The sequence below is a fragment of the Equus caballus genome, chromosome 17 (genome assembly GCF_041296265.1).
Source record: "Equus caballus isolate H_3958 breed thoroughbred chromosome 17, TB-T2T, whole genome shotgun sequence".
NCBI classification, from domain to species: Eukaryota; Metazoa; Chordata; class Mammalia; order Perissodactyla; family Equidae; genus Equus; species Equus caballus.
This window is the reverse complement of record NC_091700.1, coordinates 43,244,332-43,270,096: the sequence shown is the minus strand read 5'-3', so window position 1 is coordinate 43,270,096 and position 25,765 is coordinate 43,244,332. Positions and strand designations below refer to the sequence as shown.

At 37.9% G+C, this 25,765-nt stretch overlaps 1 protein-coding gene across 2 annotated transcripts in view; it reads left to right on the top strand.

Moving 5' to 3' along the window:
* The first annotated feature begins 252 nt into the window (after positions 1-252).
* ITM2B (integral membrane protein 2B) overlaps positions 253-25,765 on the top strand; it is a 28,254-nt gene continuing 2,741 nt past the window's right edge. The window contains exons 1-5 of one of the 2 annotated variants that reach the window (XM_001489841.6): positions 253-1,121; positions 20,879-21,007; positions 22,466-22,672; positions 24,181-24,291; positions 24,756-24,906. In XM_001489841.6, coding sequence (XP_001489891.1) covers positions 1,005-1,121; positions 20,879-21,007; positions 22,466-22,672; positions 24,181-24,291; positions 24,756-24,906 — 715 coding nt within the window. In that variant the 5' untranslated portion in view covers positions 253-1,004. Of the gene's footprint in view, positions 1,380-20,878; positions 21,008-22,465; positions 22,673-24,180; positions 24,292-24,755; positions 24,907-25,765 lie in introns of both variants that reach the window. The other variant, XR_011427768.1, reaches the window with a different exon arrangement.

Sequence of the window (25,765 nt, the reverse complement as noted above, 5' to 3'; positions counted from 1 at the left end):
ACAAAACTGCTAAGGACTTATCATCGAGTACCTTGCTTTGAAATCACAAATCTGCCTGGTGTGCGTGTGGGTTTTGCCTAAATCTGCACAAGAATGGAACATTTTGTTTTAGGAATGTGAAATGTATGAAATGCAAATCTGCCAAGAGGTTTCCTCAGAAGTGCTCTGGGACTAGGCAGGGCAATGACCTTCCAAGGGAGGGTGAGAAGACAAGGCAAGTCTGAGCCAGGTAACGCCCTTGGTTGTGGTCCAGGGAAGATAAAGAAGTCAGACCACAAGGATAGAGCACATGAAACCTTCCTGTGCTCCACTAACTCGGTTCCATAATGAAGTGAGAAAATGGAGGTGTGGACGCCCCCAAATTTCAAGGCCTTTAGACTCGGTGGGGGCAACGGGCAGGGATGGGCCGGCCTGGTGCTGCCAGAGGATAAGACAATGTAGGCGGCGAACCCAGGAAAGTTCACCTGATTTTGCTACACCTGCAACATTGAGGCCGGAGGTAAAGTGGTTGGAAGCGAATTCAAACTGGAAAATCCAGGTGGCTCACGGGGCCGACCGGCCCTCACCCGTAAGTGCCCCTCCCTACCCGGCCCGACCGGCGTCGGACCTGGGGCGAAGGCAGGGTCTAGCGCGGAGCCAGGCCCCGCCCCTCCCGTCTGCCCGCCTCCGGCCCCGCCTCCTCCCCCGCCCCCTCCCGGCTCCTCCGGTCCCGTCTGCCCGCCTCCGGCTCCGCCCCCGCCCCCGGCTCCACCAGTCCTGTCCGTCCGCCTCCGGCCCCGCCCAGCCCTCAGGGTGCGCGAGCCGCCTCCGCCCTCGCCCCGGAGCTGGGAGGCTGCGAGAGCGGTACCGCAGTCGCTGCCTCAGCCGCTGCGGAGCTGCGGATCCTCCTCAACCGTCGCTGAGCCGCGCCGGAGCCCGGCCGAGGAGGCTGCCGCCGCAGCCAGGACCCCGCAGCCCCCGCCTCCAGCCCGCCTCCGCTCCCCGAGGGCGCCCCAGGCCGCGCCATGGTGAAGGTTACGTTCAACTCTGCTCTGGCCCAGAAGGAGGCCAAGAAGGACGACCCCAAGAGCGGCGAGGAGGCGCTCATCATCCCCCCCGACGCCGTCGCCGTGGACTGCAAGGTCCGAGGGCCGGGGCGGTCGGGGAGGGGCGCTCGGGCCGGCCGGGGCAGCTGCGCGGGGCGGGGCGGCTGTGCGCGCCTACGGCCCCCGAGAGAGCCGAGCTCTCCCTTCCCTCGGGCTGCTCCCCTTTCTTGTCCGGCCTCAGCTGCTGCTTTGTAAGGAAGTGCGTGTGCAGGAAACGGTGCCAACGCGGGATCGGGGGCTTGGGAAGCCCGGAGAGAGCAGGATTGAAGAACTGTGCCGAGTTCACGGTCCCTGGTGCGTTCGAGGGAATGTGCAGGGGACCGAGACTGGGTTCGTTCGCCCTGGGGACCTGCGGTAACATGCAAAACAACGAAAACCGCCACAGACTTTGGCACTTCCTTCCCAGTATAAATAATGTGCCTAAAATGGCTGACATCATTACAAGCCTAAACCTCTGCGCTTCCTACTTTCGTTTCTGGGCTGAACAGCGCTTGGACTAAGTCCAGCTACTGTAAGCCTCTTAATTTTAAAAGCATTTTCTTCTTTACCTCCTTTTTCCACGGGCCTTCGGTTTCGGCAGGTGAACTTCACGGTGGGGTCTGGAGAGGAGGCGAGGGAGCGGGTGAGGGGAGAAAGCGAGGTGACGGTGCCTTCAGAGTAGGTTCTGGCTGTTGATTTTATAATTAAAACGAATATTCCCGGTAAAGATCAGTAATTACTGTGTGGAAGTTAGTGTAAAACTGACAATTGGCTTTTAAGTTATATCACATCTTTATGAGGCCGCCTAACGCTAAGTGAAACTAACCGTAAGAAACTTGTCCCTTATAAAATTCTCTTTTATTTTGCAAAATCCTCCTTTTAGATCTAAGTAAAAATCAGGAGTGGAACCATAATTGTGCTAACTTTAGTGGCTTACAATAATATTCGTTTAAAATATGATTGTAATTGTCTCAAGTTAAAAAGGAAAGCCTCACAGCCTTTTTCTACCTCATCTTTTAGGCTGCACAAATTCAATCCTGTAGAAATTAACTGCAGAAGTTATTTACGTTGCTTAAGTTACTTTTTCGTTAGCATTTTTCAAGACCTATTATGTAGGGTAAACTTAGTTTTAACTTAAAAAAAACCCAATAATTTGTGTGCAGCTATGAGAAATAAGCATTATTTTTTATATAGTGTAATGAAAATTACTGCTGAAAAATAGGCCACTATTCTACTATAAAAATGTTTGAGAGTATAATCTTAACCTACGTGCCTGTACTTATTTTTTGGAAATGTTCTAGTTCCCTTAAGGGCGTTACGCTAAGTGAAATAAGTCAGAGGGAGAAAGACAAATACCGAATGATTTCAGACAAATCTAAACAAACATACAAACAAACCAAAAACAAATTTATAGACACAGAAAACAGATTGGTGGTTACCAGAGGGGAAAGAGCTTGGGGCTGGGCAAAAGGGGTGAAGGGGGTCAATCGTATGGTGATGGATGGTAACTAGACTTTTGGTGGTCATCACTTTGTAATGTATACAGATGTTGAATTATAATGTTGTACACCTGAAACTTACATAATGTTGTATTCCAGTTTTACCTCAATTAAAAAAATAAAGGGAAAAAAAACCCTTACAGACATCAGGGGTTGATTTTTAAATGACTGCCTTGTCTTGAAAGAGAAACAGTAAACTGATTCCCTAAAGGGATGAAGAGTTTGGGTATTGGTATTGTTTTCCCGAATCCATTGCAAAAGTCTTGGTCTTAAAAGAAAATGTTTGGAATGCAGAAATGATAAGTCCAGTAGCAAATTATTATCTTAGATCTGTGTTTATCTAACATTCATTGTACCTAAAATAGATTGCTAGTCAAGTGCCCAGTCACAGCAATCTCAAATACATTTATGTATATATAGAGAGAGAGATTTAATCCTTTTATATATCTTTTTAAAAATCTGGTGAGCAAATATAACTCCCCCAGTTAAAAAGAGAGAGGGAGAAAGCATCGGATGATGTCACTGCAGACAGCTTTTCTCTGTTCCACTGTAGTGAAGGAGATTTGAAACTCAAGACAAAAAACAATTAATTTGCTAAGCAGCTTTAAAGCTGACTTTTGACATTTTCTGTCATTTCTGAAATGGTGACCCTGTTTTCAGATTTTCAGGATTTCTCCTATTTTCACTGTATTCAAATTTTGTGCTCATAGCAGTGGTTAAAAAGTAACCATTCATAGCTCTGTGCTTTGTTTTCCATTTCTATTTTCTTGGATCCCCATATCCAAAGAAAAATACTGGAGCTAAGCTGTGAGGGCCAGAGTCTTCCTTTGTAACCACACAGCAGTCATGGATGAATTGGCAGATACAAAATAACTAATTCTTTTTCGAGCTATAGGCTCAAAGACTTCTTTTCTTCAGTGAGTGACAAAATATTGCTCTACATTAAAAGTAGCATTCTTATAATTAGTCACTTAACGCTAAATGAAAAACTTAACGATAACAGACGTTTCTGAAAGAACAACTGATCTCTTCATCTTAGAGCTTAGGCAGTGATTACATAATGTTCTCTGTCTCCTTGGGGTGACTGTATGTACGGTAACCACCGAGTTTGCCTGGCTTCTGCACAGAATCAGTCTTCGTGTGTTTGCCTGGGGCATTTCCTTGCCTAGTTGGTTGAGAGAATCAAGTAAAGCTAGTTATAGAGCAGAACTCCTGAACAAGAATTTTTAATACCTTTAACGCCTCTAGACCACAATATCCCAAAGACCAATGTTTTTCAAAATGTACCCTTAAGGGTCACCTGCCCTGGTATAATCTGGGATTCTGGTTTAAATGCAGATACTACTACCTTATGCCACAAGAATTCTGATCACTCCAGTCAGCTGGCTTATGTAACACGCATTCCAGCACTTTTACACTGCTCCTGTCTTGCTATTTCTTTAGCGCTTTTCTCACTGCAGGGTGAGAACCCTCTGGAAGCAGTTCCATTGCTCCATTTTTCAATCGTGTCTTTTCAGTAACTGTTAATCCCAACAGCCGTGTCTGTTGATTGTATTATCTCCCCTAGCTTGCTATTTATTACTCTTTTCCTACATTTTCCCCTTAACTATTTTCGCCTTCCTCCACCTGTCCCAATTGGCACAAAGCTCTTATAGGTATAGACACAGCAAAGAGTATGACCTATGTTTTGTATAACAAATTTGAAATTATGTGCACGTTTTATGTTATAGGCAGCAATTCATTCACTTATGTTTGTGTCTATAACTTTGAACTTTGGGAAATTGTTTTATATGTGCAAATGACAAAGAAAATACTTAATGGACAGAGTTGGAAGTCCCAGTTTTGTCATTACATAACTGGTTGATCTTGGGCTTAAGTTTTGAGTTTTCTTTCTCTGTAAGATGAGAGGGTAGGACCAGATGGTCTGTAAGGGCTCTTCCAGTTTTAAAATTCTGTGAAGATGCTGGGATTGCATAATTGTATTTGGCAGGAATTAAATTGTCTTAATAGTGAAAAATAACAACTACCTCCTCACCCTAACCAGATCGTTGCCTTTCTCCCTCCCCATGTTTAGCATGTTGCATTCCTTCCTCATATTAAGTGGCAGTGGGTCAAAGAGAAAGGAGATGGATAGAGGTATTATGTAATAAGCCATATTTTCATTTTGGGTTACCTCACTGTACAACAGTAGTTGTCAACAACTCTTTTTGTTGTAATGCCTAATTGTGAAACACCTTTCCCAATATCAGGCCTCAAAAAAGCTTAAGTTTGCTTCGTAGATATCCCCACAAGCTGTTTGCTGATGTGTAGTGTTGCCTCTTCTCTATCCCAAGTTGTAGTTGTAGATGTTCATAAAAGGGAGAGAAAAGTCTGATGCTTGTAAGGGGGGAAGCTGGGGCAGGATGGAAGTGAGAGAAAGTGAAGGACCCCTAACCCAGTTTAAGTTCTGAGTTACCCATCACAAAATGGCTGTTTGGACCCTAGTTCTTTACACTTTCTGGCATTTCCTGTTTGCACAAACAGGACTGAAGGGTTTGGAATTTAGCTTAGTGGTGGTGGTGGTGGTGGTGGTGGTTTTTTGGAGGGGCAGAGAGAAAGAGGAAGATAAAATATGTGATGACATTTACTGAAATGTGTTGATCTTTAGAGAAAGATTGAGAGCTTGGTTCTCTTTAACGGAAGTGCATATCATTACCTAGTTGTGTAATTTACTGTTTGGTCAGTAAAAACTTTACAGTCATTACATTTTGGTTCTCCACGAGGGTGTTGATATCTGAAATGAGGGCTTAGTACTGGGAGATGAATTAATTGTCCCTGTGCATACCAAGTGAGTTGGCAGGACCTCCTGTGTGCACATGCCCGGTGGGATGCAGAGGGTGGACAAGGTTACCTATTATGCACTTGGATGATAAATTACCTGCATGGGGTCTTCCAAGTGTCAAAATAAACATATTTTCTTCGGACTAGACAAAAGCAAGCATACTATCCTTGGCCTGTAAGATGTTAACAGAATTCGACTCTGCCATTTAGGAGGTTTAAGTAAATAAAAGTACTTTTTTAACCAGAAATATCTCTTGGAACACATGGTACAGGCCTATTTAAATTGATTTAGAATTTAACTTAAGAAGTTTTCATTATGTATTGCTACAGGTTGACTTGCTTTATAAAGTAGTAGTTATGGGACATTGTATTTCTCTTAAGTTCTGTCATACAATAATTTAAATATCTGGAGTGTCTATTTAAAAGACATTTTCTTTTTCCTAAAAGCAATACTTCCTGAATTCATATATAACTAAAGCTTCTTGGACTGCTTTGTATATTGTAGTGTCAGTAGAGGAAAATACTGAAAAAAATTGTGTCTTCAAATATGACGTTAATGAATTCGTCCTCTTAAACTTTTTGGTAAACTTGGCACTTTTTATTACAGCTTAGACTGAAGGAGTTAAAGATTTTGCCATGAAAGGACGTTTTCAGGCCATAGCTAATGCCTGTTAAAGGATTTTACAATTCTGAATTTCTGAATGAGGTGGTTTTTGTCTAAATGATGTAGAAAATAGTAACACTGGAGCTATGTTTTTAAGAAGCTTATGTGTAAAGAATTATTTCCCAGCTCTCTTATTTTCTTTGCACAAAGCTTAACAATGAAAATCTTTTACAGGGTAGACAGATGAAAGTTGAAAATTAGAAATTTTATTACAAATATGACCCTAAGAACTTCATAAAAAAATCGTTTAATTGTGATTATCTCCTTTAATGAGTATTTATGATACACATTCTTAATATCTTTAAGGAAATCTTTAAACACATAAAATCTTTAATGTGTTACTGACAATTGAATGAACAAAATTATTTTAAACAGTCGACCTTTTTTTTAAGCTCTTTAATTGATTAGAGGGAAAAAAGGACTTTATGAAGTATTTCTATAGTTCGGCCATTTGGAGGAAAAATCAAGTAAGAATGAACATAGACTTTTTACTGTTAACCAGAAGAGTTTCATTCTTGAGTTACAGAAATAAAAAAAGTTTCTCTTGTTTTTATGATAGAGGAATATTCTGATTTTTCATTTCATGCTTTATGTTTAAAAGCTGATGAATTTCCAGCAGGAATTATATGACTTAGAGCTAATGTATGTATGTCAGAAGAGAAATTAATGTTGAAATAAAATTTGTATAATTTATAAATACTAAACATTTTCAAGTTAAATATCTAGGGAATTTATTTGGGAAATTGACAATAAGTATGGTGTTAGGTGTTTAATACTTTGAGATTTAAAAACATTTGCATATGCCTTTTTTTGGCACAGTTGAATTTCATACTTTAAAAAACAAGAAAGGGCCCAGCCCGGTGGCAAGGCAGTTAAGTGCGCACGTTCCGCTTTGGCAGCCCAGGGTTCACCAGTTTGGATCCCGGGTGCGGACATGGCACCACTTGGCAAGCCATGCTGTGGTAGGCGTCCCACATATAAAGTAGAGGAAGATGGGTGTGGATGTTAGCTCAGGGCCAGTCTTCCTCAGCCAAAAGAGGAGGACTGGCAGTAGTAAGCTCAGGGCTAATCTTCCTCAAAAAGAGTAAATAAAATAAAAAACAAGAAGTTTTGATGGATTTTTGTATATTTGAATGTTTAACTTTTAATGCCAAAATTATTTTTTAAAATATGTCTATTTTGCAGACCAAGGTAAGAGTAAAGCTTAAATGTTAAATTTTCTCTGCTTTAAATATGATTATAATGTTTAAAATTGTTTAATCTAAAAATCAAAAGGTAAGTTGCATTGTTAAGTAAATAACTTGAATCACTGCAGCATCCAAAAGAAGACCCATCTTCATGCTGAGAAACATGATTTTAAGAGGCAGTCCAAGTCTGCATTTCTTAAAATGCATCTTTTCAAGCCAACCTCTCTAGTATTTCTGTTCTGCTGTATATACTACTCTTAGCAGTTTTTATCTTTCATTTAATAGCCTTCTCCTCAATTCATTTTTTCCTTGCTTTCCTCTTAGTGCTAGGAAAAGCACTTCCTGGCCTGTCATTTTCAGCTAGGGCAGCACGAGGTGTGTTAAGCAGAGAACACTGCCTCCTGGGCCCAAGCAGATGAATTGGTGAAGCTGGGCGTTTCGCATATTTAACAGGTTAGAAGTCTCCATTTTCATTTCAAGAAAGTAGATCCAGTGTTGCTTGATCTTCTCATTTTTAAAGGCAAGCTAGAATCAGGGTTTTTATTTAAAACCTGATTTTTAAATATTAACTAATTCATACAGGAATTTCAGGCAAAAACCCTGAAGGCCTGACATGGGCCACTGTTATACAGCCTCTACGCTGTCCAGATGTGCCTGTAGCTAAGGATGATTTTTACATTTTTTAATGGTTGGGGGGCAATCAATCAGTTTCTCCCTGTTGTCCTCGTCCCTTCACTCAGTAGAGGAGTACAGTTCAGGAAGCAAAATTGTCTGCTTATTCAGAGCCCAGACTATGAGGTTATCCTTTAGAGTTTAAGTCTTGTCTATAGCACTTACTGTGACATTTGGGTAAATTACTTCAGCTCTCTGTGTCTCGATTCATCTGTCAGCAAAATGGCAAATATGATAATCTCTAAGAAGTTCATCACAATGCCAGGAACAGATAAGAGTAAGACTCAGTAGATATTAGCTGCTATTATTATTGCTGCTACTGCTATTACTACAACCACCACTCTGTCACAGCGTTTGTCATTCATCAGATTGTTAAACAGTTAGATGATCTGGGACCAAATGGAGCATCATCTAGTTTTCCTTTTTGCTTTGGTTCAGCTTTGCAGATGTTACTTGTTTTGAGTAAATTTCTCTTAAAGATTTCTAGAAGTAGACGACTTCAAGATAGAAGTAGAAAATTAATGAAGCAGAGCAATTTTTCATTTTTGTTTTGTTTTTTATAGACTAATGCCTCAAACCTAAAGCCGTTTTCAGATAGTGTTTGATCCCACTGGCAAAAGATAATATTGTAAGCTAGACCTGATAACTTGGCAAGTCAGGAAACCTCCCAAGCCTCAGTTTCCTTGTTTGTGAAGTAGTATGGTGGTACCACACCTATAGTGTTGGAGTGACAAAGTTAATGTCCCTAGTACATAGAAACTCATTAAATGTTAGTGCTTTTCCTCTATCCTCATCTGTTATAAAGCCCCATTTTCACCCCCTCATCGTTCTTCTTTTGGAATATTACTTGTGGTATTATTACTGCTTAGCCCTCCCTCACCTGTCAGTTACATAGTAGTATTGTTGATAAATCACCCCCCTCCAGGTTTTCTGGTGAGGGTTCGTTCCTGCAGCAGCAGGACTCTTAGCATTCAGTAGCTATAGCCATTTTCATGTAAAAGTCTGTATTTCTCTATTACATAATAGGTGTTGCTAGAATCTTGTAAATTTAATTTTGGGTTTTACCAAAGTAATACTTAGTCTTAAAATGTAAATAGTCCTGCCCTATCTCAGAGGAACCCACTTTTTAAAAATTGCACTATACTTATGTATAGTAAAATGCGCAGATTTTGAGTGTACAGTTAGATAATTTTAAATGTATGCACCTGCACTAACTACCCAGTCAAGACAGAATATTGCCATCAACTCAGGAAGTTCTCATATCCTTTTGCATTCTGTCCTCCTCTCCACTTTGAGGTACCCACTTATTCTAATTTCTATCCCTGTAGATTAATTTGAGGCAATAGCATTCACTCTTTAGCTTCTGGTCTTTTTTTATTAGGGTGACCACTAGGCTATGCCATGCCTTACTGCAAATTAGAAAAAGGTACCTTCTGTGCGGTTTTGGTGAGCAGAGCATAACTGGATTCTGGCCCCACTGATCCCCTTTGTCTGGCATCCTTGTACTCAGAACAACCTGGCCAACTGTACATGGTGATCCTAGCTTCATATTTCTGTAAATAAGTGGTTCTCAAACATTTTGGTCTTAGGACCTCTTTGCACTCTTAAAAATTGTTGAGGATCCCAAAGAGCTTTTGATTTATGTAGATTATCTCTATTAATATTTATTGTATTAGAAATGCAAACGTATTAAGATAATAAATATATAACATGTTAACATAAATAACATTTTTATGAAAAATAAAATTTTCTGAATAACAAACTTTTAAGAAGAGTAAGAGTAACATTGTTTTACATTTTTGCAACACTCTTTATTGAATAGTTTGGTAGAAGACAGCTGGATTCTCCTGTCAGCGTCTGCAGTCAGCCTGTTGTCCTGTCACACATTTGGCTTCTAGAAAACTCCACCGTACACCAGTCAAAGAATGAGAATGAAAAAAAAGTGTCTTAGTTTTATTACGAGCATGGTTTTGACCTTGTGGACCACCGGAAAGGGTGTCCCTGGACACCTATATTTGGAGAACTTCTACTCTAGATACTTGCTTATACTGCTGTTTTGTGGTTTTGTTTTTTTGTAATTTTAGATTACCTACTGGCTTCCTAATATGGAAAGGGAATGTTGAGCCTTTTCTATATATTTACATCCTACACTCTTATTCTTCTGGTATAGTTACAGTAATTTCTGGTTCAATTGATAAGGCTTTTATTATAAGTGACATAAACATTATTTACACCTGAGTAATATAGCATGACTTTATTCTACTTCCTTTCTCATACAAAACCATTTTATTTTGCCTGGATTTGATGATTGCTGTTTGGTCAGAGAGGGAGAGTTGCTTAATTTTCTATATATTTATTGCTAATTCATCCTCAGACTCTCTGACAGCCCTTCTGTATCTACAGACTTACCAGATAACTTATCAAGTTTCATATTTTTCTTGGCAGTATCCCACTTGTCATTCTTCATTCTTACCAGCCAGACTGGTTGCATTCTAGGCACGTTGCTATACAGATGTCCTGAGAGTAATTACCATCCTGGAATTGAATTACCTTGGCCTCCATCCCACATTGGATTTGCAGTTTTATAAATCTGAGAAAAAGTATCTGAGATCAATTTTTTTAAAAGCTTGCCTGTGTGAGAATGTTTACTCTGTCCTCACATGTAATTGTTAATTTATCTGGGTATAAAATTCTAAGTTAGCAGTAATTTTCTTTCAGCATTTTGATGGCATTGCTCCATTATCTTCCAGTCTGATGCCATTCTGATTCCTGGTTCTTTGTACATAACTAGTTTTGTTTTGTTTTATTCCTCTAGAAACTTGAGGTATTTTGCTTATGTTTTTGGCTTTCAAAATTTTTATTGACAATTTATCTGTTCTCATTCATTTCCATTTTCTAACTTAAGGTTTATTTATTTGTTTATCCCTTTACTGTCTGTTGCACTTTCAGGAGGAAGTAAAGATAACCGTTTAACTGGAAATCAATAGTACGACTTTCAACTCAGCTATCTTGATAGCTTTTTAAAGATTTATTAGAATATTTGCTTTAACATTAAAAATGGACTTAATGATTATTAATAGATAAAAATGGTAACCATCTGCATTATTATTAGCACTAGTTTAAGGTCAGACAGTATGGCCTAGAAAGATCTATGAGGCCTCTTCTGTTCTCCCTCTTTAATGTTCCAGAACTGTCTCCTTCATGAGTGATTTTAGAGACAACTTACTCACTAACCAACTTTATGATTTTGCCTTGTAGCTTTATTACTCTAACTTTTCTTAGGTTTCATTTTTATATTTAGTATCTTGCCTTTCTCATTTATCTTGAAATGCTTATATGCTGATGTCTCTGACTTACTTGCCTTTATTGTTTTTGCTTCATGTGCATATGATTTTAATACTTTTTCTTACTGTCCTTTGTAAGTTGATGAACAATAGAGAAAAATCCTGTTTTGTCAACATGCTAATAATAGCTGCACTACTGTTGTAATGGTTAATATATAGTGCTTATTAGGGGCTGGCCCCGTGGCCGAGTGGTTAAGTTCGCGTGCTCCGCTGCAGGCGGCCCAGTATTTTGTTGGTTCGAATCCTGGGCGTGGACACGGCACTGCTCATCAACCCACACTGAGGCAGCATCCCACATGCCACAACTAGAAGGACCCACAACGAAGAATATACAACTATGAACTGGGGGGCTTTGGGGAGAAAAAGGAAAAAAATAAAATCTTTAAAAAAAAATATATGGTGCTTATTATGAATGTGGCTCAATTTAAGTAAACCCATTAAGATGGCAGAATTCTATAGAAACTCAGACTGTGTCATTTCTGGTTGGGTATGAGTATTATCCAGTTGTGACATGGTGTCACTTCGCTTTCTACCAGAGTTAATTTGCCTAAGCTATCATTTATTCAGGTGGTTGATCTCATAGCTCCATGCTTTTCTTTCCCTAAGATGCATGTGGAGTCAGATGATATTTAGGCCTTATTAGTTCTATGATACTACACACATAATTTTACTTAACTTCTCTGGGCCCCATTATATTTATCTGTAAAATGATGTATTGGACTAAGTGACCTTTCGTGGTCCTTCCACAGGGGATCTTTTCTTTCTGAAAACTATACTGATCACATATATGATCATTGCATGGCCAGACACTATACTAGGAATTTTAAAATTACTAAGCACCCGAACCGTCAAGAAGTACCTACTGTAGCTGAGGAAGACCAAGTATGATGTAAACCAAATTAACCACAACCTACTTAAATGTCTGTATCTATGTTCACAAGAAAACAACAGCCCTGGATCCAAGAGCTAGGAGAGTGGTGGAATAAGGGAGCAAGATCACATGACTCCAGAGTATTTCTTGTCCATGCATTGGTGTTAGGCATAGGTTCAAAGCACTCTTTATATGTTTGCTATAGAGACACAAATATCTCTGATCTCAAGAACTGGAATAATAATAATTCTTATTATTATTTTTCTTTGGTGAGGAAGATTGGCCCTGAGCTAACATCTGTGACAGTTTTCCTCTGTTCTTTCTCACCACCACAGCGTGGCTTGATGAGTGTCGTGTAGGTCCGTGCCCAGGATCCGAATCCATGAACCCCGGGCCGCCGAAGCAGAGCGCACTAACCTAGCCACTATGCCACCGGGCCAGCCCCTGGAGTTATTTTTTTATTGTCATTTTGTATAACTTTCAAAATTCTAAAGTCAGACAGAAAATATAATTTTCTAGATTTAAATTATTTTGTGCTTTTAGAAAAATATACTTGGAATTTTCTTACCAAAGTTCTGCATTTTAAATGGAATTACTCATATTTGAATATGAATGTGTAATTATCTTAGTGAGTGACATTAAAATCCAAGATTTATGCAAAAATGAGTCCAGAACAGGTTTGCTTTTTTTTTCCCTCTAATCTTGACACTTGTTTTATAATGAATTGTAGAGAGGAGAACATCCCTGTTGTACTTAAAATTCTTAGGAAGACAGTTGATATTCTAATTGGGAACAATATGAAGTCGTGATTCAGCCAGTGGCAGAAGAAATCTACATTAACTAATTTATCTGTCCTTGCTAAAGGCTGTTATGAACAATAAATAACATTTGTATATAATGCTGTTGTTTACAAACATCTGTTAGTGCTAGTTTGGGCTTTTCTGTTGACTCCCAGTACTTTAAATATCACCAATTTGAATTTGAAAATCTGACATTTCACTTCATAAAATATTATCACTAGTACAGTTCTCTTCAGTGTAGATTGAATAAACATTGTATAGAAATGATGGTCATCTTTAAAAATATATAGAAAAAAGAATAGAAGAGTTTAACGTATTCCTGTATTCATATTCTGCTTTGCACCAGATACTCTCCTTGCCCCTAATGGTATAAAAGTGATTAAGCTATGATCCAGCACTAAAAGCCTTTACAGCCTGATTTTTCTTTTTAGTTTTGACCTATTTTTTTTTAATCTAGGCCTGTGCTTAATATTATATAATGCCAGTAATTTGGTTCAGATTTCATAAATTTCTCGCAATAGTTAAATTGTTATGCAGTGGTTTTAAAATTTTAATTTTTTTGTTCCTGTATTACTGCTTGTATATATTGTCATAGGATTTGTCAAAAAAAAAAGTCATTCAGAAGAAATCTCTTCTATAGACATTGTAATTTTAGATGAATTTCTCATTTTTTAAACCTCTCCCTATTCCAAGTACAAAATAATGCAGTAACTTTGTTATTCATGGAATGCCAGTCACTTGGAAACCTGCTTCCTTTTTGTGTGTCAGATACAACATTTCTCACGTGAACTTTGTCACCATAGTTGAGATAGTACCAATCTTATTTGAAAAGTCAAATCAGATAGCAAAATTCAGATACTGATTTAAATGAACAAGAGAAAAGGGAAACAAATGTTTGGTGCCTTGATAGGTTTTTGCTTCTTAGCCGTAGCTTTTGTGTTTTACATACAGCAGAATGTATTTGGTGATCAGTGTTGTTAATAACGTACAGATTGCTGGATCGTGCCTTTTTGATGCTCCCACACTGGGGAAGGAAAGCTGATGTGGAAGGCAGGTGAACAGAACATGCACCAAGGGTAAATGAATAGTACTGGTATTTACATGACAGTAATCAGTTGGAGCACCACCTACATAACTTTTGTGGTTCTGAGAATATAGTTAGGAAAGCATTTTGAAAATTTTTAAATTAGGTTTTAAATGATAACCAAGGTTTGTTTTTGTTATTTTAAAATTCTTATTGGAACAGGAAGTGATTTAATTTTCCTCTCCAGCAATGTCGTTTCCAGTGGGCCTTTTCAGTATTCTGCTGTAGATGACTTTCTATTGGTTTCAACCCCAGCACATACTTGTTCCAGCCTACCTTTCCCAGCTGTCAGATGGTGGGGATAATAGCTGTCATTTATTAAGCACTTACTGTTTACTCTGTACCAAGCAATGATCTAAATGCTTCACATATATTCCTCATTTAATCCCCACAACAACCCTATGAGATAGGTGCTATTGTGAATCCACATTTATGATGAGGTAATTGAGACAGAGAAGTTAACTACCACTTGTCCAACTGTTTCCCATCCTCCAAAATGTGGACATTTCTTCTCTGCTATCCATCTTTCCATCTTTGTCCTTCTTCTCTTTCTTACGGGTTTATATCTTTCTTTTTCAGCTTCTTTAGGTCATTTGATGAGGTCTTAGAAAAAACTGTTTTAAAATGTACGTGTTTTGTACTACTCTGAGTTGAATAAATTGTATTGGTTCTTTTCTGCATTTCTGTCTTGTTTTTCTACTTAAAGTGTTTTTATGTCATTGCTTTTTTTTCTTTTCTTTTTTTTGTAATGTATTTTTTAACCCTAAGAGAGATTTTCCTCTTTAGTATTCTGGTTCCTAAAGTGTCGCTGTTGCATTTGTTATCATAATGCAAAATAGTATATCTGAGAGCTTTGAAAAAAAGTCTCTTGTGTTTCATCATATAAAGACGGCTCAGACAGAACTACCCGAGGATGTGAGGTGATGTGTTAGTTGGGAACAGAGTAAAAGCTATGTGAAAACCCTTGCATTTTGTCTGAGTTAAGTTTGTAATTGAACCTCATTTACTGAAGCCTCTTAGGGAACTGATTGAGGTGACCTAATAATTCTTGACGAATTGAAGTACCAAAATTTACCCTTCATTTTGCTTAAGATATAATTGGTTAAGGAATTTTACATTATCAGATGATGATAATATTTGTTTGAACCAGAAATTAGTGCAGTGCAGGAGCGAGAAAGCTTTTGAAAGCCATCTTTCTACACTACCGTTGAGTGATTATAAGGCCAGTGTGTCTCAGTGTCTTCATTTATAAACTGGGGTACGGACTTGAGGTTTTAGCAAGATTAATGAGATGATAATTGTGCAGCCCCTGTGGGAGTTCTTTTCCTTTATCAGCATAATTTAAGGTGCACCAGTTTTATTGCAGTACAAGGGGAAGAAATGTCTCTGTGGCTTGTTTCAAATTAGGCCAGGTAAGGTTATATACCCCAGTGAAGAAGCTCTTGTTGATGAGTGATTTTCGTTTTTCTTGTTCATTTTTGTTGTTGTTCTTTATGAAACAAACCAAACATACAAAACACAGAATCTGTAGTACCATTTTATATATTTTTAAAGTCTTAAACATTGCATACTGTATTATCCAACTTGCTTTTGTTTTTGGTTCAACGTTATGTTTCTGAGATTTATTTCAAAATCAACAGTACCAGTTGGTTTCATTTTAACTATTATTACATGAACCTGTAATACTTTGTTCTCCACTTGATGGACATTTAGGTTATTTCCAATTTTTTTCTTATTGACAATTTTGCAGTAATCATTATTGGACCTATTTCTTTATGTACGTGTTCAAAAGTTTATCTAGGGTTATATTCCTAGGAGTGGAATTGCTGGGTCATAAGATATATATATAGCTTTAATTTTATCAGATACTGCCAAATTGTTCTGCAAAGCAACTGTACTAACTCCTGTCAACTGTATGAAAGTTCCCAATTCCCATTGTCCCACACTTTCCCCAGCACTTGATGTTGTTAGACTTTCTTTTATTGCCTGGTATATAGGAACTCAGTTGATTTTTCCCTCACTCCCCATATTGAAATATAATTTACATGCAATAATATTCATCCATTTTGTGTGTATAATTTGATTGAATTTATGGTAATTGTATAAAATCGTATTTGTACCACCACAATCAAGATATGAAATATTTCCATCACCCTAAAAAGTCTCCTCGTGCCTCTTACCTCTCCCTTTTGCCAGTCCTTAGCTATGGCAAGCTGCTTCTTGTCATTAGTGTTTTTGCTTTTTCTGGAATTTCATAAAAATGGAATCATGCAGTAACTCGTCTTTTGTGTTGGACTTCTTTCACCAGCATGTTTTGGAGATTCAGTGTGAATATACCACAATTTATTTTTTCATTCCTCAGTTAGTGGATGTTTGTGGTGTTTTTAGTTTGAGGCTAGTATGAATAATGATGCTATGACTGTTCGTGTATAAATCTTTGACTCAGTTGATTTTTTATCTTCAGCAGTCTTGCTGAACTGTAATTAGTTTGAATAATTTGACTTTCTCAGATTTTCTACATAGACATTATATCGTTTACACATAATGACAGTTCTTGTCCTTGTCATTTGTGTGCTAGTTAGGATCTCTAGTACAATGTTGAATGGAAACAAAGAATTAGTTTTAATGGGCATCCCTCATATTCCTGACTTGAAAGGGTATAGTGTAAGTCTGAAGTTTCACCATTAAGTATGAGGTTTGCTGTAGGTTTTTGATGATTAGGCTTATTCATGTTAAAGAATTTCACCTCTTCCTAGTTTGCAAAGAGATTTTATTATGAATGGGAGTTGGAGTTTGTCAAATGCATTGTCTAAATATTTTGAGATGTCATGAGGTTTTTCTTGTTAAGTCTTATATGTATGGCTTTTTCTTTTAAGCTTGTTCTTTCAACTGTTAAAATTTTATCATTTAAAATTGACTTTTAATAAATCGCTTAAATTAAAAACTTTTCTGGGGCTGGCCCGGTGGTGCAGCAGTTAAGTTCACACATTCTGCTTCGGTGGCCCAGAGTTCGCTGGTTCAGATCCTGGGTGTGGACATGGCACCGCTTGTCAAGCCATGCTGTGGCAGGCGTCCCACATATAAAGTAGAGGAAGATGGGTGCGGATGTTAGCTCAGGGCCTGTCTTCCTCAGCAAAAAGAAGAGGATTGGCAGCAGATGTTAGCTCAGGGCTTGTCTTCCTCAAAAAAAAGCAAAAAAACTTTTCTGTCTTGAATATACTTTAATCCCTTCTCCATGACTCAGATTGTGATATGGAACATCATTTATGTCTGTCTGGCATAATGTTAATTTTGACTGTAAATTGCTTAACATGTGAGCCATGTCTTAGTCATATTTGAATTTCCCACGGGATCTAGCATAGTACATTGCAGATGACAGGCCCTTAATGAATGTTGCGCCGGGCTAAGTTTGTAGGGCCGCTGTTCTTTGCTAGATGGCCTCAATCTGTTGTGCATCAAGAATTCTTATGTTGCCCCCACCCCTCATTATCATGCTGGCTGCTGAGGTAACTCTTCTGGGTCATTAAAAAAATAAGTAACTAAGCTTTTTAAGAAAATATCTAAATTTCATTCATTCATCAAATGTTTGTTGAATGCCAACTAAGTGACAAGATTGTCCTTGAGCTACCAGTAATGCAAAATGAAAATGAATGGTTACTCACAAAAACCCTATAGCCTAGTAGGGAGAGAGAAGATCTGTATGTGAATTATTTTAACACAAGGTAGAAAGTGATTACTAGGAATTTAAAGAAAAAAGAGGTTAGATGGACTTTGAAGACCTGATAGCTCTTTTATGAAGTACGTGACTGTGGTGCATGGACTTTGAGTCTATAATGGCTGTTCAGAGATTCATTTATTTCCTGATTCTTAAGCCATGGTTCACGTTATTAAGGTGCTGAACAAGTGACCTCTGGCTAAGTGAAATATTTTACACGTTGAATTCTTTGAGAAATTTTAATTTTTTGTTTTATTGTCATAGTCCCGAAATGTGATTTTTGAATGAACATGAGAATTCGAACTCCATGGCATGGTATACAAAGGTCCTTTGTGATCTGCCCCAGTTAGCTCTCCATCGCATCTCTTATGCCCTCCCCACCACACAGGGTATTCCAGCCATGGCACGTGTGGTTTCAGTCTGTCTTCTGCCTGAGTATTTGTCCTTCAACATTCCACTCCGGTCTTTTCTCCCCTGCGAAGTCTTCCCCAGATGCTATCATCCCTTCTTTCGTTCTCCTATTAAAGCCCATATCATACTTTTGTTCTTTTTGTATATTTATTTTCCAGGTTCATCCGAATGACCTCTTTCTTGGCAGAGAGTGTATATACTGAGTGCCTAGCACAGCTTTTGGCACACAGTAGACATTCATAATTTATTCAGAAATTATTGTTTGTTGACCAGTTAGAAATGATATATCAAAAGACCTGGAAACTTGTCCTCAATTTGGCAGTTGGGGCTGCATATTCTTTTACAAGTGCCTGCCCATGCTCTTTGGCTATTCATTTATGTGCTACTAAGGAGGAGAGCCTGCCAAACAGAGTGGGTGTTGTACGCACATTTGACTGTCTCAGCAGCTGATACCAAATGTTTAGAAATGACTATTCCATCTGTCACTTTCATCGCCCCACCCTGCCTCCACCCTAAATAATTATGCTAGGAACTATTTCTTATCTCCTTAGATATTTATGTCAGACAAGGACTCAAACAAAACACTATATACTTTGTCATTCAAGTTTCATAATACCTTATGTCTCCATGGAATTCCTGTAACTTTCTACTCACAGATGGGGTATCTTGTATGGCTTGATAAATTCCTCTAGGTGTATTCTCATTGCATACTACTTCCTTGCAGTATGCTCCTCGCCTCATTTATACCTTCAGTGCATTGGCAGGGACGCCTGCCACAGCAGAGTGTGAGGCTCCCGTTTGAGCTAGTCCTCAGATTGAAAGGCGTTTGTTCTACAGTGTTAAATTCTGTCATTAAAACCTCAGCCAACCTAGGCACACACTCTCTGGCTTTAAATTGTTCTTGGTTGGCTAGGACATTTAGGATTGGGCTTTTCCCTAATAGTAGCAATTTAAAATTCATCAGCTTAGAATTGAAAATATAACGTTAGCTTTCATTCTTTCCTAACTGAATTCTTGCTTCATATCCAGCATTGTTCATACAGTTTTTCTTCCTTTTTATTTATATCCTATTTATCTGTGGAGGCATAGGTCAAGTCTACTTTCTCCCCTAATCCATCCCATATTGAGTTTTCCAAGTAAAGGATAGAGTCATTTACTTGAGAGGCTGTAAATGCATCCTGCTAACTTGAGCATATATTTTATTATGTTGGTTTCAAGTTAGTTGGAACCTTTCTTTTGTTGTGTGTACAATTTCTTGAGCCACTAGTTATATAATACCAGCAGCAAATCTCGTTTGTTTGATATCTCTTTTCACATGAACCTGGGCGCAAGTCAGAAATGAGCTATAATTCAGAAGTGACAGAGTAGAGGGACTGAGTTAGAAGGGCAAAGGCAGTCCCCAAGGACTGACTGTCATCACCCCGGATGACACTTGATGCTCAATTATTTCTTTGAGGAGATCAAAATTAAAATTCTACCAATTTTGTGTTAAGTTGTATGTCTCCTGACTTTATAAATGTTTTTCATATTGAATCTTTCTTCATGTTTTTCTACTGCTTCTATCTCAAAAATGAAGAACTTTGTCAGACTGGGATTCTTTGAGGTGGGACAGTGGATTTACAGGATTATTTCTGGATAAGTTTCTCCTAACTTTTTGTCTGTTTGTTTGCTTTTGTTTTGTTCTGTTTTGTTTGTTAATTTTATTTTTTTTCCTTTTTCTCCCCAAATCCCCCCAGTACATAGTTGTATATTCTTAGTTGTGGGTCCTTCTAACTGTGGCATGTGGGACACCGCCTCATTGTGGCTTGATGAGCAGCGCCCTGTCCGCACCCAGGATTCAAACCGGCGAAACCCTGGCCCGCAGAAGCAGAGTGCGCGAACTTAACCATTCGACCACCGGGCCAGGCCCTGTTTGTTTGTTTGAGGAAGATTACCCCTGAGCTAACTACTGCCAGTCCTCCTCTTTTTGCTGAAGAAGACTGACCTTGAGCTCACATCCATCCCCAACTTCCTCTACTTTATATGTGGGACGCCTACCACAGCATGGCTTGTGAAGCAGTGCCGTGTCCGCACCTGGGATCCACACTGGTGAACCCCACCCCACCAAAGCAGAACTTGCAAACTTAACTGCTGCGCCACCTAGGCTGGCCCCAAGTTTGTCCTATTTTTTGAGATTCTAATTGTTTAAAAAGTTTGTTTCATATTGTTTGTTCTGTCCTTTATTTTCCTCTTAACTTTTTTTTGTGTATTGTTAGGAATGGCTTTATACCTGGTATGAAATATTAACTACCTGCAGCAGGCTAACAGATAATTTTACAAATAATCTAATATACCCTGAAGTTGTAATATACAAGGCTCAGCACCATGATACTGCATGACAAAGTTGTGTTGTAGCCTTTTCTGTATTTTTAAATGTTAGAAGAAATTTTAATCACCAAAAATTGTGCACAGAAAATAGAGATTATGGAATATGTTATTGCCCCAGAGATATGGGTAGCAGGTGGGATGTTGAGAATTAAAAGGCAGAACTCTCCCAAGGGACTGATGTCTTAGCTTAAGAGGCATTGTGCTGAGTCCTGGCACCACCACTCAATCATTCCTGAGTTGATCTTTATTAGGGACCTGACTCCTTTGGTCTTTATTTCTTTGTTTATAAAATGACAATCCTTAAAGTTCCTTTCACTCCTGACCTTTCTGTGATCTTGACTGGAGATAGATACTGACCGTCAGTCTTTTTCATATTCTAGGACCCAGATGAAGTGGTACCAGTTGGCCAGAGAAGAGCCTGGTGTTGGTGCATGTGCTTTGGGCTAGCATTTATGCTTGCAGGCGTCATTCTTGGAGGGGCTTACCTGTACAAATACTTTGCACTTCAAGTAAGTGGAAAAATGCTAAGAACTTTTTTGCCTTGCCTTCGTGTGTATTAGAAAATTGGCCCAACTTGTCCTAGCCTGCACTTTTTGTCTGTGGTCTTTAGCCAGACTAGCGGTCCTGTTTTAAAGCTGTGTTTAAAAATCTTCTGAATAGAAGTTTGCTGAGCCTATTAGACAGTCAAAAAAGCAGAATAATGTAGTTTTGGAATGATGCTTACTTAAGGGTATAGATTGTTGGGTGATTTTTCAAAGTTGACTAACCTTCATTTTCCTACCATAATTAGTGGCTAAGCTATAGTGTTATCAATTGCCAGTTGAATAAATACATCAGCCACAAATGTCATGTTGATAGACTATAGCTTGCTGGCCAGGTGGGGCTCCCCAACAGTAGCCTTTTGCTTCTGGGCCCAGAGTATACTGGCACCACTTCTCTCTGCCCCTTTCCCAGTCCATGGTTTCTCCTAAGAGCTCTATGACTTCAGCAGTAATGTCGAAGTTCTTAGGGTGAAAGTTCTTTATAACTTGAGTGTTTAATAGTAATCTCAGTGGGTTAAGACATAAGATTTTTCTTCAGATTATAATTATGATTTATGGTCTCTATTTTGTGATAGATTTCTCTTGGCAATAATTCAGTAGGTTTATTTTTTTAACATTTTGACATTTGGAGAAACTGTTGACATAGATTTATTAAAATAAGAAACACTACCAGAAGATGTATAAATTTTGTGCTTATTTTCTATATTTTTTGAGATGATGGCATGTTGATAGACATTATTAAAATACTAGTCATGTTTTTTAATACAATTTTTTACAAGAAATATATTTGATACAGAAAAAATCATTTGCAGTTCCACTGTTGCCTTAAGGTTTTGTTCTCTACTCCTAGTCTTTATTATATATGTATACTTCTTAAAAATAATTTTTATAATAATTTGCTGTAATCTGATATTTTCTACTTAGTTATGATATATTTTAAGGAAAAATCATAACTACCTCTATGCCTGTGGAAATTTCAGGAAAGCTGTCCCTCTTTTGGCTAATAAGAGAAAAATCATTTAATCGGTAAATCATATCAAAAGTTTTAAAAGTATGTTCTTTCAGAAAAAACATTATTAGTTTCTGAATATATTCTTTTATAGAAATAATGCCTACAGGTAGGAATAGGCCTGTGTGTTTCTTGTCACCAGATGGATAATTGCTTTTATATTCTATTCTTGTCGACCACAAAAGTAAAGAGAAAATCAACTGCTTCTCTCCTTCTGAAGCTGTTTTTTTACAATACTTCAAAACCTGATCTTAAAGAATGTATTAACTCTGTAATTAAACTGTCTGACTTGTCATCTAAAAGTAAAAGTTTGCAAGCAAAATGCTATTTAAATAGAGGTGGCAGCTTAAGTAATGCTTACATTTAAAAACCTGTCTCCTGCTGACTTGCTGAAATGGTGTTTAAACTCTTTGTAGCCAGATGACGTGTACTACTGTGGAATAAAGTACATCAAAGATGATGTCATCTTAAATGAGCCTTCTGCAGATGCCCCAGCTGCTCAGTACCAGACAATTGAAGAAAGCATCAAGATCTTTGAGGAAGACGAGGTTGAATTCATCAGCGTGCCTGTCCCAGAGTTTGCAGATAGTGATCCTGCCAACATTGTTCATGACTTTAACAAAGTAAGCCAGGTGTCCCGAACTGTAAAAGGAATGCGAGCTCTTTAATTTATGCTTTTTGTAGTTTTAATTTCGGTATTTGCTAATTTATTCTATTTATAGTTTAGTTTTTACTTTAAGAAAAAAAGGACTTGGGTTTCTTCTGCCCTACAAGATAAACTGTCCACATTCGAAGGGCTCTTTATCTGAAGTGGACTCTCAGTGAACCTGGCCTTCCCCCATCTTACCTCTTTTTCCCTTGCCTTGGATGTCTTAAAGCCCACCTTATGGCTATTCCCCCTTTGCTGCTAAATGGCTATTATTTCCTCTGTGCCCCCCATTTCCTTAGATAAGAGGTGATTTGTTTTCCCATTTCTATGTAGCATTCTCAGAAATCAGTAATTTTAGTTCTGCATCATTTTGTTCATCTGTTTTTAAGCTCTCATTCTACATTTCCTCCCAGCTTTTGAAAATTGTTCGCAATGCAGAAAAGTTGAAGTAAAAATACAGTGACTACTCCAAGTCCTCTGCCTGGTTCCAAAATTTTACATTCTTCATCTCTTTTTCTCTTGTTTGACACTTGATCCCTAGATACTTAAGCTGTTATCTCTTAAGAACGAAGACTTCACCCACATGACCAGGTCATTATCACATCTAAGAACATTAACATGATAATATAGTATTATTTAATATCTAGTTGATATTTAAATTCTCCCAATAATTTTTGTCCCTTCAAACCAGGGTTTTGTTTCTTCCAATCGGGATTCAGACATTTGGAAGTTCAGATGTTACCTTTGGGTTTTACATCTGTGTATAAGTTTGCCATGATGAACATTCAGACATATCATTGAAGTTAGCTTTGTAAACATTTCATGCCTGATACACATCTGATGAGTGTTTATAAACCTGTTTGAAAAATTACTTACCTCAAGGTAATAAACCTCATCCAAAGCAAATAGTACATTATAATAGCTAACACTTACTGAGCTCTTAGAAATCTGAGTGTTTACATGGTTTGGTTTAACTCATTTGAATCCTTAAAACTCTGAGACAGACTTTCTCAACCAGCGTCTCTCAGCTGAACCACAAGAACACAGAAAATCATTTAATAATTGACTGTTACTTCAATTCTCTAAGGATAGTTGTAACTAGTGCTATTCTAGATGCACAGGAGAGAAGTTAATTTTTACATAAGATGTATTGATGCCTTGGAGGGCTTTAGGGCTTACAAGTGAGGGAACTAAATCTATTAATCGGATGATAGGTTATTTGCAGTTTATTTTAATAGTTTATTATTGTCATTTATTATAGAAACAACCCCTGATAAGAATTTTGTTTACTAGTAGCAATAATTTTCCTGTTGCATTACTACTTCCATTCCTATCCCACCAAATTCTTGATTTGTTGAAATGCCAAGTGAGTTACACATTCTAAAGCCAGCCCATTTTAATGGTACAAATTATTCTTAAAAATCCAGTTGATGCCTGTGTTACAAATATTAATCTAATGAAAATGTATCTTTTTCTTCCCAGAAACTCACAGCCTATTTAGATCTTAACCTGGATAAGTGCTATGTGATTCCTCTGAACACTTCCATTGTTATGCCGCCCAGAAACCTACTGGAGTTACTTATTAACATAAAGGTATAAAATTTTCAAATATTTCTTATTAATAATGCTGTTATAGCATCTTGGAATTCCCTGCTGAGAAATTAGCCTTATAGGAGCCCATCTTACTGAACATATAGCTAAAAATTTTAGGAAGAAACTAAGACTTGCAGTTTGGGTTTTTTCCTTTTAATATTCTATATTTTGAAATTAAAATACAATTTCTTAAATTATATTTGTTTTCCTAAAGGGCCAGAGAATAAATAGTAGGCTTGCAAGAAATAAGATGTCTGCTGCAACTTATTCAATTCTATGTTACAGACAGTAGGTAAACAAATGGCATGACACTCTTCCAGTAAAACTTTATGTATAAAAACAGATGGTGGGCAGTAGTTTACCAACCTCTGCTCTGCATTGTAGTCTCTAAGAGTTTTGTCTATTTTCTTCATCTGTTTAATGTATGTTTTGAGATATTCATGTCTATTCCTTTCCAAATGTAGGCTGGGACCTATTTGCCTCAGTCATATCTGATTCATGAGCACATGGTTATCACTGATCGCATTGAAAACGTTGATCACCTGGGCTTCTTTATTTATCGACTGTGCCATGACAAAGAAACTTACAAACTGCAACGCAGAGAAACCATTAAAGGTAATACTTTTTAATGTTAAAGTGTTGCAGAAAAGTTTGTTGTTTCATTTCATTGTGTTAAACTAGATTTAGATATAGGCTAGTCATTGTTGCCAGTATGCTTGCCATGAGTGAGAAAATAAAACTATATTTTATCACAGTAATATCTCTAGATTTCTGAACAATCATCTGAATTCTAAATCGACTCTTTTCAGATAGAGAGAATAGGTGAATGTGAAATGGCATTGCCTGGGGATCCTGTTCCCTCATTTTCCATACAGTCACCCAGTCCAACTTTCCATCCTAGCACCTTGGTTTGGCCATACTGTGCAAGGGTTCTTCTTATCCAGAGGGTGTCTAGAGGAGCTCTTCAGGTGAATGCTTAGAGATCTGGATTCTAAGCAGAGTTTGCCTTGAGGATCATGTTGAAGATAATCAGAGTCAGATTAGTTAGAAAGGAATTTGGCTGAAGAATTAAGAGCACTGACACAACTAATGTAGCTTTGCCAAAACACTTATCCTTTGTTTTCTTACCTAAAAATTAAGGATGAGGGTATCTCTTCATTTCCTTTCCAGATTACTGTACAAATAATGAAAGTACATGTGACAGAGCTGTAGAAAGTAAGAAGTGCCATTCTAATACACTGTGATGTGATTTCTTTGGAACTGTGGCATCCAGTACAAGTGCTTTCTTGGCTTTTTGTTAGCACTTTTAATAATGCTGTTCTCTCACCTCAGGGTGATCAGTCACCTGAAACCTACTGCTTGATTTCTTACATTTTAAAATTGTCTTTATTCTTCGTAACTTTTTAAAAAGCCAGACTTATACATATAATAAAATTCACCCTTTTAAATGTGTAGTTCTGAGTTTCAACAAATC